At 39.0% G+C, this 12,963-nt stretch overlaps 1 protein-coding gene across 1 annotated transcript in view; it reads right to left on the bottom strand.

Annotated features, from left to right (window-relative positions):
* Window positions 1-12,963, bottom strand: part of SLC26A5 (solute carrier family 26 member 5) — a 72,614-nt gene that overhangs the window by 49,216 nt on the left and 10,435 nt on the right. The window contains exons 2-4 of the mRNA XM_089685553.1: window positions 9,261-9,442; window positions 2,225-2,364; window positions 1,115-1,225 (exon numbers count right to left, since the gene is read on the bottom strand). Of these exons, the coding sequence (XP_089541679.1) occupies window positions 1,115-1,225; window positions 2,225-2,364; window positions 9,261-9,415 (406 nt within the window). The 5' untranslated portion in view covers window positions 9,416-9,442. The remainder of the gene's footprint in view (window positions 1-1,114; window positions 1,226-2,224; window positions 2,365-9,260; window positions 9,443-12,963) is intronic.

Below are 12,963 nucleotides of genomic sequence, written 5' to 3'. Positions count from 1 at the left end.
AATCTAGATAAATGCAGTGGGAGTAGAACAGGAGAAACAGAGGAGGCAAACATCCATATCAAGGTCCATTCTATATACTCTTTATGGACAGTATTTTGTCTGACTTTTTATGGAAGTTTACCAATCACTCAAAAAAGCAAGCAATGATTAGAATTTTGGTCATCCCTTCATATTGCTGGGCAGTTTCTACTCTTGAATATCTCAAAATGTCACAGGTGCTCAGTCTTGAAGAAATCTCTGTACAAAAATAAGCACCAAGACTGACCAAGGGGGTTGATTTACTAAAACTGGGAGTGTGCAAAATCTGGTGCAGCCTCTAACTTCAGGTTGCTCAATTACAGCGGAGTTCTAGCTGAAAAAATAAATAAATAAATAAAAGTCAGCAGCTACAAAAGCTGTAGCTGCTGACTTTTAAAATACAGCCACTTACCTGTCCCCCCGTCCAGTGGTGTCCTCACCACCGCTGGTTTCATCGGCCATCTTCTCTCCCTCGGGCTGGCATCTTCAGTGTGGGCACCCTGCTGTGACAGCTTGCGGCTTCACAGCCGGGTGCCCACTGCTCGAGAAGCACTGGGCTTTGTGAATGGCCCCGTAGTCTTCTGGGACCTGTTACATGTCCCAGAAGAATATGGGGGGGAGGGAGGACAACTTCCGCTTCCGATTGCCTAGGTGATCGCAGCGGAAGTGGGAGCGGGTACCTGTCAAATTCGGGTACCCACTCCCCAAAAGGTGCCAATACTTAATGGGGAGCGGGGGACAAAGCATTAAAGCGGAACGTCCCCTTTTGGGTGGAGCTCCGCTTTAAGCTTTGACAAAAAAAAAAAAAAAAAAAAAAAAGAGGAAGAGGACTTATTTCTATACAGAGCTGCACTGGATGTTGCACTGTCCAGTTTTAGTACATTAACCCCAAAAGTATTCAGATTATTTATATATTTATCATAGGTATTCAGGGCTGACAAATTATGCAGTGCTTTACATACTCCACTTTCACAGCAATCCATACCTTCAAAAAGCTTACCAAGTGCTGCAAGACAAAAGTGCTAACCACTAGACCCCTGTGCTGCCCTGTTATGATAAGAACTTAGCATATCACAAAATTACATGATTGAAATACCTATTGATATGTGTCTTGATGTTCCAAAGAAGGTATACAGGAACACTGGATAAAATGAAGAATATAGTCCAAACACTGGCGGTACAGCTGCTAGCAAGGCATACGCTAAACCTAAAAACATATTAAACACAAACATTTGTAAACAAGAAGGCACATTCATCTGAGTCTAAGTGGTATTTATTTAAAGAAAGACTCATTACTCTTTTTTTGCTGCTGTATAAAAGAGATGGTAAAAAAAAATATTTAAAGAGTAAAGAATTTATACAAGTAAATAAAGCTCTACCAAATCCCATATCATAGGTGCTCACTATTTGGTGAAAAAAAAAGAAGGATTAAAAAGAAGAAGATTTAACCTTTTTGACAGCTGATCAACTGAAGTAGCGGTTTCTATTCAGTGATTTTTGACATTTACTGTATACATTGTAGTTAGCAACAGCTCTTAGGAGAAGCTAATTGCAATGTATCTTTTTTTCCTTAACCCCTTCCCGCTGCCCCCTCACAACCCTTTAAGAGCTTTTAAATGCAGAGAGGTGGAGGCAGGCATTTAGGTCATGTGATTGCTGTGATTGCTGTCACATGATCAGAAAGCTAATATGCTTCAGGAGCTTTCTGGTCCCCGCCGGTGTCTGTGCTGGGAGTACAAAGGGCACATACTCTCAGCACAGCAGAGTTGTTTATTTTGGGCAGCATATATGTGGCCTCTCAGAGTTTAAGCCCACCCGCCAGAAGGCCGCATATATGTGCCATGTCGGCAGAAAGAGGTTAAATCAGAACTAAACCCATCTGTTTAACAGTTTCAAAAAACTGTTACACATCCTGCACATGCCAGGAATGCTGTCACATTTGCTTGTGCTCTCAACCAAACTGTCAAACCACGAAATGGCTGGAGTCATAACTGATCACATGTGCACCACCATGGCAGCTGAAGATCAAACAGGGGCTAAGATGGCTGAAAATGATAGGATGGTTTAGTTCTGCTTTAAAACTGGTTAACCAGAGAAGATAGACCAAAAACTCAGTCATACATGGTTGCTCTTCTGGCCACGGTGAAAGTTTTCTAGGATTCCACATAAACAACATTATGGCTTTTGACAGTTATGTTATACTAACCTTGGGGGAGCTGCATGACCCCCGTGCTCAGGCCTGAAATGATATCTCCAAGGAGATACTCTTTCACTGGGTACCGTGGCAGCCATTTTAAGATTGGAAGAAAGTTGTACAGCTGAGATTTTGCCTTCTTAGTAGTACACCTATAATGCAAAACAGAAATATATTAGCACTACAAAACAACTTCTGCTTGTCTGTCACTGAACGTACATACAGTATATAGGACTGGAATTTGTTTATTTAAAGCACACCAAACTAAAGAGGAAAAACAAATAGTAACATTTTACAGGTGTAGCATTACCATTGGCCAACTTCTGTAACTTGGGTAAAAAGTCAACTCAAAAAAACACCACGTGAGTGAATGTTTGCATGCAGCCAATCACTATATATGAAGCTATTTTAGGACCTCAGCACTCATATCTCCATTTCTACTACATGATGCAGAACGGTAACTAAAAGAGCAGGGATTCCTGAAGTTGCTATATTACTAGCTATAAAGTTATATTTACTGTGCTGAAACCCCCTTCTGATAGATAGAGATAAAGTATTGAACACGTCACAGTTTTTCTAAGTAAATATATTTCCAAAATGTGCTATTGACATGAAATTTTTACCAGGTCGGTAACAACCCATGCAATCCATACATACAAAAACCAAAACAAATATGTTCAGAAATTAAAGTGTTACTAAGCCCATCACCCTGCATTCACTATATCTGTTCTCCCACAGTATATAGAACATGGAAATGCAATTATTTTATTAGATATAAACTGCTAAATATCTTTTCTGATCAGCAGTTAGAGCAGTCTTGTGAGTTCTATTAGTTTCCAGCAGAGCCAGTTAATCGTGTAGGAGGAATTTTCATTTTGCTCTAGGAGGATGCAGAACGCCTGACCTCTGTCTGGACAGTGCTGATCACATGCACTCTCCCAAGGAAAAAAAAACAAAACACCTCTCTAGCATTACACACCAAACTGAGCATGTACAAAGTGACTCCACAGGATATGTCTTATCAGGAGATAAGAGGGGGGCACTGGAAGAAAAGGAGGATCAGAGAAGTCAGGATCAAACAGCCTTTTACACAATGCAGAGGATTAATCCTTTAGGTTCCACAGTGATTATAACAAGCAATCTTTACTGCATATACAGGTGAAACTCGAAAAATTGGAATATCGTGCAAAAGTTCATTTATTTCAGTAATGCAACTTAAAAGGTGAAACTAATATATGAGATAGACTCATTACATGCAAAGCAAGATAGTTCAAGCTGTGATTTGTCATAATTGTGATGATTATCACGGCTTGAACTATTTTGCTTTGCATGTAATGAGTCTATCTCATATATTCGTTTCACCTTTTAAGTTGCATTACTGAAATAAATGAACTTTTGCACGATATTCCAATTTTTAGAGTTTCACCTGTTATAATCACTGTGGAACCTAAAGGATTAATTATCTGCATTGTGTAAAAGGCTGTTTGATCCTGACTTCTCTGATCCTCCTTTTTTTTCCAGTGCCCCCCTCTTATCTCCTTCGCCTCACTCTTTATGGCAAAGGCAGCAACAAGGTGCAAAATGAAGGCAAAAACTGAGGGGCTGGCCTTTAAGTGGGCAAAAGTACAGGTCGACTTTAAAGGGCAGGTGTTTTGTTTTTGTTTTTTTTTAAACCCTCTGCAGTGCTGTATTTGTCAAAACTCTCAAGCAGTAATGACACCCTTTTCAAACAAATTGAAGTTCTTTGTGATGGCCGAGCAGTGTTTTATATCTTTTTAGTGTTTAGTATAACCATTGGGCATGTATCATACCACAATTTAAACCCCTATTCAATTAGCGCAACACATCCTGAAATAATATAACAGTGCTCTAAATAGTTGCTGCTAAAACACTGTTGGTGACTTCACAACACCTGTACCAAAATGAATAACAAAGTGTAGCGCAACAAAACTAATATAAAAAAAACCTCAATAAAAAAAAAATAAAGTAACATGTAAAAGTCTCTTGTAACACCACTGTGCAATGTGTATAAGATAAATCTTCTCTCTTCTGAACTATACATTAATTACATGGTTAGTCCGGCTGAAAATAGACAAAAGTCCATCCAGTTCAACCAATAAAAAAAAAAAAAAATTATAATCCTACACCCACAAGTTGATCCAGAGGAAGGCAAAAAAACCAGCAAAGCATGATCCAATTTGCTCCTGCAGGGGAAAAAAAAATTCCTTCCTGATCTCCTGAGAGACAATTTGATATTCCCTGGATCAACTTTACCTATAAATGTTAGTATCCAGTTATATTCTGTGTATCTAAGAAAGAATTCAGGACTTTTTAAAAGCAATCCACTGAACTAGCCAGAACCAACTCTTGAGGGAGTCTATTCCACATTTTCACAGCTCTCACTGAGAAGAAACCTTTCCGTGTTTGGAGATTACATTTCTTTTCCTCCAGACGTAAAGAGTGCCCCCTTGTCCTCTGTGATGACCTCAGGGTGAATAGCTCTACACCGAGTTCACTATATGAACCACGGATGTATTTATACATGTTGATCATATCTCCCCTTAATCTCCTCTTCTCAAGAGAGAATAATTCAGTTCCTCTAATCTTTCTTCATAGCTGAGCTCCTCCATGCCTATTATCAGTTGGTTGCCCTTCTCTGTACTTTCTCCAGTTCCCCAATTACTGAGGATATCAGAACACTGGGTGATGTACTGCTGGCTATATGCAGGATAGACAGTGGGAACTTTACCACTGGTCTGCAGTATATCAAGTTTGCTCTGATATTTAGAAATTTTACCATAAAGGTGCAATCAGCCACAAAACGTTGATTACAGTCTATGTGTGCAAGATCACATAGGATAACATGCTGGGGGGTTTACTAGCTGTAGAAAAAAAAAAAAAAAAAAAAAACGTCAAAAGCCAAAAACAGCAGCTGTAAAATCGAGGACCTATTGATTTTAAGCGTTGCATAAATTAGTGGCGATATATAAAGTACCTGTAATAAATAAATATCCCATCATTGTACCGTATGCATTGCCTAAATTAGCAAATTGATTGAAATGTTAAGAAATTCCCTCATCCAGTCATAATTACATGACTGCTACAGACGGATAAGCTGCATCCTGTGCAATGTGGTTATTAAACAAAAGGTGTGTCCAACTGAACAAAGTTTCCATGGTGAGGATGAGATTAAAAGACACATTTAGAAGTGTAATTACGGCTTCTCGGCAGGGGATTATTCAGAAAAAAATCGAAGTCCTTTCTTCTACCCAATTTATAAAAATGCCAAGGTGCCTGTTTTTTATTGCAGAATAAGATTTTAGAAGAAATTCTGAAAATGTATCATTTATTTTTCATTTACTTGAAGTGGTATTATATCCAAAACGAAAAATGTAATATATTGCAGCTTGCCAATCAGTAGACATGGTGGCTGCATTTGTTTTCTTTCTTTTTAGGCTTACCCCTCCCCCTCTGTTTTCCACAGGCTATCTAGCCAGTAATACACCTCTCGTAGTTCCCCCACTATGGATGAAGGAGCACAGGGGCACCTTTTGGACAGCAGCATTTTCAGTCTGGGGGTAGGAGAGTGTTAAGTCGGCCATAGACGGGTCAAACCTCAGCCAGCTCAGCAGGGACCGGCAGAATTTCAAGCCATGTATGGGCAAGCTGAATGCACCCTAGTTGATCAACCGGCCTAGTGGATGTTAGATGCAGTTATTGCTAGGCGGCTATTGTAGCAGCTAGCAGTAATCACTGTGTCCTCCCGGAGGGGACGGCTCCCCCTGCCAGGAGAACACAACGGCTCCACGGGATTCCCCCATCAACACAGTGTTGATGGGGGGAACTGAACGATTTTCTTTTCTCCAACCCGTGGCTGCAGGAAAGAAAATCACACAGTCTATGGCCGGCTCTTGAGGTACTAGCAGATTTAGATACACTAACAAATTGAAGAACTCCAGCTCACGCTTTACAATCAGTTACAGCAGGTTTTTCTCCTTTTGGGATAAAGGTTTTACAAGGATATATAAAAGTTGATCATGGTAAATGCTTTGTCCCAACTTTCTAACTGCAAGAGAGCTTGTTCTTTTGAAAAACAACAGATTTACTGGCTGGTTCACCAGATGAAAAATAGAAGAAAAAAAGCCTAAAAAAAAAACAAAACAAAACAAAAAAAAAAACAAATGCAGCAACCGCATCTAAGAATTGGCAAGCTGCAAAATGATAAAAATGTTTGCTTTTTAGTTTAATACTGCTTCACCAAATATTCTTGAATTCCCTGCACCAAGCACAGTCAATTAGATAACAGCAGAAAAAAAAATATAGAATAATAAATATATAAATAAATAAAACACACCGCGCTAAATGTGAGATAATTTATATCAAAAACATAATATAACTCAAGCCGTGACTGGAGCTGCTATTTTAAATAAATACAAATTAAAGAAACATAAATAAGTGGAAAACCACCATAAACAGCGCTCACTAATGACATGCAATCCTCAAATGAATGTGAAATATAAAACAATAAAAATTCATATATAAATAATAGATTTAGCAAATGAATAAATAATAGATAACACTTCCACCAAAATAGTGAAAAAAATCAGTTCATATCAAAGTGAAATCCAAAATCTTTCTTTCAAGAAATATCCACCAAAACTGTGATCTCTCATGTGCACAACACCCTATCAAAGTGCAAACTCACCAGATGCTGGTGATTAATCAGCATTGAATCAGACACCAATAGATGTGGAGATTAATTAAACCAGATCGGCTCAGATGTAATAATGGTCACTCATCAAATTATTATTATTATTATACAGTATTTATAAAGCGCCAATAGTTCGCTCAGCGCTGTACATTACATGGTTAATCCAGCTCAGGCTCCATCAAGGTGAGTATTATTCAAATTCCATATGTGGGTAAATAAAGAACACTCGCCATTGCATAATACCGTTTAGAAATTTATTGCCAACAGATACCCCCTTGGACTAAAAACGCACATTGTATAAAAGTACAAAAAAGCATTCAGTAATAGGTGTAGCTGCAGTGAAACCGCTAGCTGATTTAGTGTGTGCCTCACCACCCGCTCTGTAGATTACAATAGCGGTCACATGGTCCAACCACGTGGTCGCGGCGTGCGTGGTGAAGTCACTGCTGATCACGCATCTCATTAGTGAGCGCGGTTTATGGTGGTTTTACACTCATTTATAGATCACAGCAGAATCATGATTATGATTATAGCAGATATTCATAAATATACTGGCTGACCTGTTAGACCCTGTACACAACATATTCTAGTATTTTATCACTTTTTACAACATTGCAAGAAAACAACAGCCTCCCCCCTAAAAAAATCATGTCACCCTCTCCAGTCAAGAGCCTGACATTTCTGTTGCCCAGGTGAAGGTATGGGAAAATTAGGAGGAAGGAGGTGTGTGTACATTGGTTAGGACAGGTAAGTTAGCCACCCCCTGCTCCACCAATATGATACTTTACAAACTTTCCTTCTCATCTGTTCCCAAAACAAAGTTAAAAGGGGAAAAAAATAAAAAATGAAGACACCACTATTTATTAGAAACATTGGTCTCTTGTGATGCGATCCTGTAGCTTCAAACTGTAAATGATTTCCATTTAACCCTCTCCTTTTTTCCTATACTCTGATAGGGCAATTCATTTTGAGCCCTTTCGATACTTTATTCATTTTGGTAGAGGTGCTCCACAGTATGAATTGCAGAACTGGGAAGATAAAAGTGGAAAATGCTGGCTATGCAAAATATAGGAAAAGAGGGAATACATACACCATGTGTAAGTCTAAACCTAAACAGGAGAAAATTAAAATTAGGAAAAAAGTTTCACTTTCACTATAATCTTGCAGAAGAGCAGTACTGTACACTGAGAGGGATATAAGACTTCTTCAGGAGTCAACCCAAAAGGTGTTCACTTACAACAGAAACCTCAGTTTTGGGTGGTGAAGATCTTTAACCCCTTGATGCTGACGTAACACAAATATGCAGCCTCACAGAACTAAGCTTTTTTCCGTAGGGCCACATATTTGTGTTCCTGTCTGTGCTGGGAGCACGCCGCACGGCACAAACACCACGGTGTCACTGAGAGCACTGGGTCACGTTCTAACGATCGGGACCTGGGGCTCCCGATTCCAGGTCACAAGATCGCTTTGATAGCCTCTGATTGGCTATCACAGTGATCAGTCACTGTACAGCCCGGCCCCCTTGTTTTTTTTCCCCTCTCTCTATGAATGGAGGAGAGAGATACATTGGAAAAACAAAAAAAGAAAAAAAAAAAAGAAAAAGATAAATAAATATTAAAAAATAATGAAAAAAATACCTAGATCAAGGTTTGATCTAGTTCAGTGCCAGGGTTAGTGTTTGGGTCAAGGTCCGGATTTTTTTTTTAAAAAGGCGTCAGTGTGTTTTAGGGAAAAAAAAAAAAACAGACAAAAATGTGCACTATTGTTTCTGGGCTGTACTACGGGTACAAACAACAAATAACATACACATATATGGTATTGCTGCGATTGTCAAGAGCTGGAGAATTTATTTTGGGTTGTTCTTTGGTGGTAGGTTATGGTAGTAGCAAGAAACACAGTTAAATTTTAAAAAAATTATTTTTTTTACAATTTTGGGCCAGTTTTCCTTTGATAAAAAAAAAAAAAAAAAAAATTATAAAAAGGGAGATATCCATTACCATTTACCACCAAATGAAAGCCCAATTTGTCCTGAAAAAAAAACAAGTATAAAATTTACCTGGATGTACAAAGTAGTTGTGATGATATGTACGGTTTTACTAACACATGTCGACGTTGCAAAATTGTGCTTAGGCATTTAGATTTGTTTTACCGTTAGGCGTGAAGGGGTTAAACAACGAAGATGAAGAAGGGTTTACTCCTCTAATACTTAGTCAAGTATAGTGCTTTTTTCTGTAGTTTGATGTAGCATCATAGCGTGTAATGCTCCTAAAGACTATAAAAAGATTTAAAAAAAAACAAAAAAAAAAAAAAACACCTGTCAAAGTAGAAATGTCTTACCTGCAAGATTGTGAAATTTTATGGAGGATAGACACTGGCTCTTTCTTCCTTTGGTGCAGATGTTCTTGGAGATATTCTTGTGTGCAAATGGGCCGCTCTACACAGTACTTTTGTCTCTGACAAAGGCAGTCATCTTCCCCTGAAGCTAGTTCCATAGCACATTTCAGGTCTTCTGTTAATATCTGCAAATCATTACAGGGCAAAGCTAGTTTTACTACACAATATGTACATACTTGCCTATGTTAATGATTACTGTATAATAAACTGATAGGCAAAAAGCCTATCCATCACACCTCACAATCACAATAGTACAATAACAGGATCATACTCATACAGATGTTTAGACTAGAAGGGAACAAAACAGAGAACAACGGAAAGAAGACTAGGCTCAGTTCAAATCTGTGTTTTAAGTGTGATGCAGTGTAGACCTGTTGTGCCTTTTAGCAGCATTTCTGACACATTACCACCAAACTCTATGTAACAGGCGTTTTGCTGAAAAATCACATCAAGGATGCAGAAATCATGATGAACCTAAATGCATGCAGATGTAAACACAGCCAATATTGTCCTGTTCTTTATACTTTTATTTATTTTAATCGCACTATAAGATTTAAAACCTGACTCCAGCTTTCTGTCTTTTTAAATACGGTTTGGACCAAACTGGTCCAAAGACCGGTTACCTTCACGAACAGATACACCAGCTGTACAGTGCTCAGCGCTGTGGAATGGCACTGGGATGTGGACTGGAGTCACTGCTCAACCATTTACAGGAAGCTTCGTTTTCACTGAATAAATACAAAGCTTCCGCTGATTGGCTGAGGTGGAGATCGTGACATCTGTCCACCTCAGCTAATCAGAGGAAGCCTTGTATTCATTCGGAGAATTACAAAGCTTCCTGTGAATGGATGAACAGTGCGCAGCTGGTCTCAATTTTGCTCTGGGAGTGGGATGGGAAGTCCCCATTCTGCTGCCAGAGCACAGGGCTGCATACTGATGCTACATACAGTTTTTACAACTCTCACAGCGAGCGCATATGCTAGTAAAAAGGCTAGTCCAAACAAATGATCTTAAAATGACAGAAAGCTGTCCCAGCTTTGGCCAAAACTGTTACATACATAAAAACCTCTGTTGGGTTTGATTACGGTTTTTGTCCTCATCAAGGAAACCCAGTGACAGTAGACAGGAAGGGATAGTAAGGCTCTCCAATGAGGACAGACAGCAATAAAAATGATTTTTTAATGGAGTGGGAAAAAGACAGAAGAGACCCCTGCTTCAAGAAATGCAGGGAAAACACCCCTGTAGAGGCATCCACAGAAACAACAACAATAGATGTATTAATCCTTTTCCACTCTAACAGATTTGGATGGAGTTTGGCTTTAAAGTAGAACTGAACTCAGAAAGCAAACATTTGCTATGTTATAGGGTACATCTAGATGTGTTAATTGTTCCTCAGCAGTACCCTAAAAATTAGCACATTTTTTTGTACATTTTCTGGTATTTGAGGGTGAATAGGAACTTCTGTGCCTACAGTCTAATAGATGTATATCTGTGTTAAGAATCTAATGCTCTTTTGCTTCTGACTTCTAGTCTCGGGTGATCTGGAATGAGATTTGGTGGTGTCAGGGTGCTGCTCACAGTTCTCCTTGCTGGAGGCTCTGACGTGACAATGGCTGGAGGCAATTCTGGTGACTAGTCTTTTGCCTGCTTTTTGGGAACAAATCCCAGAGTTCAGTTCCTCTTTATGTAAAAGAAATCCAAATGGCATGACAGTCAGATATAGTCCTCATCAGATTGATAGTCTAGGTAACCACTCAGCAGGTTCTCAACCACTGGATTCCTTGCTTCAGCATACACTACTCACAACCTGAAGCCATAATCCGGGTTTATTTAATTTGTTTAAAATATTACTTTTTGTTGCCACAACTTTATACTTTTTGGATTTTTTTATGAAATCACATGAATTTTAAAATTCTATGGAGCACTAATTTATGAAAAGAAATGAATGTCAACAAAATAATTGTGTCTTAAAAAGGGACAAACAGGCATTCATTAATAAGGTTTGGAACCACTGGCTCTTATTTGCAGGTGGCGGATACCTAGAGGAGGACTTCTGGTGGGGCGGCGTTGGATTCCTGGACGAGCAACATTCCTCCTCCTTTCCTCTTCTTTGTAATTTCTTCATTGAAATTTGTGTTCTATTTTTTGATTTGTAATCTTTACTTTACCTTATAAGAGAAGTACTATTGTTATAGGAATCTGAATACTTGACAGTCCTAGGGGGCTATAAGCATGCAAGTGGGATATACATGTGTCTAGCTACCCTACCGGTTACATTTCACTTTTTGATGTTGATTATAATCTAGAGGACTATCATTGATCTCAGTGTATTGTGGCTAGATGCAGGTTAATCTGATTTCTTAATAATTATTATTATAAATACAGGATTTATATAGTGCCAACAGTTTGTGAAGCACTTTACGAAATAAAGGCATCCATTATTGTTACAATATAATTTGGTACAAGAGGAATCAGAGGGCCCTACTCCTTAGAGCTTACAATCTAAGAGGGGGGGTCAAGTGATACAAAGGGTAAAATAGCTTTGGCGAATGAGCTGATGGAGAAAGTAAAAAATGCGGTGTATTAGAAGCAGGACAGGCTTCTTTAAAGAGAAGTGTTTTCAGGGCTTGTCTAAAAAGGTAGATAGATTAGGAGATACTAAAACAGATTGAAGTAGGGAATTCCAAAGGATGGGAGAAGATCAGGAGAAGTCCTGGAGGCAAGCATGGGAGGAGCGGACACGGGAACTAGAGAGCAGGAGGTCTTGGGAGGACCTAAGAAAGCGGTTTGGTTAAAATTTTGAGATCAAGTTAGTGTTGTAGCTGGGAGAAGAGTTGTGGATGGCTTTGTCAGTTGTTTTTGTTAGTACTTTGAATTTTATTCATTAGATGAGTGGAAGCCAGTGGAGGGACTGGCAGAGAGGGGTACTAGACACTGAACGGTTGGTAAGGTGGATGAGCCTGACAGCAGCATTAATAATTGACTGAAGGGGGGATAGCCTATGTAAAAGGTAATCAATGAGGAGGGAGCTGCAGTAGTTTAGATGAGATATAGGGAGTGAATTAGAAGCTTTGTGGGGTCATTGGTTAAAAAGGGGCGTATTCTGGAGATGTTGCGGAGGTTGAGGTGCCATGATTTGGACAGTAATTGGATGTGGGCTTGAAGGGATAGTTCAGAATCCAGGGTTACCCTTAGCAGCCCGATTTATGATTGATTTCTTGTGAGCCATTGTTGGCTTTTCTTGCTGACTGTCTTTGGTAAATTTTCTATTCCTCTTTTCCTTTGTAAAACCAATAAAAATAATTTAAACAGAAAAAGAATGTTAAGCAAATTGTCTACAATTGTTAGTACTTTCATGGGATGCAGCTGCTTAGTTGTTCCCTTACTAGTTATGATTGTGATTTGGCAAACACGTGACTACATACAGTAATACACTTCTAGAACTACAAAAAATATGTAAAAGGTGTTCTCCTTGTCAGCACTGAAAGTCCTTGAAAATAACAGGAAGTTGCTTATGTGTTTCCTGGGAGCTCAGAAGAGTTCTATCCTGCCATGTAGTAACTGCTGACTGCTAGTGTGCACACATTTACCCATTACATTCTATGCCTGTCATCTACTGCGATTACAAAAGACAGCTGTCAAACAG

The sequence above is a fragment of the Staurois parvus genome, unplaced genomic scaffold, assembly GCF_062004578.1.
Source record: "Staurois parvus isolate SC_StPar_1 unplaced genomic scaffold, SC_StPar_1.0 ptg000019l, whole genome shotgun sequence".
Classification (NCBI taxonomy): Eukaryota; Metazoa; Chordata; class Amphibia; order Anura; family Ranidae; genus Staurois; species Staurois parvus.
The sequence above is the reverse complement of the archived record's forward strand: the minus strand, read 5'-3'. Positions and strand labels throughout refer to the sequence as shown.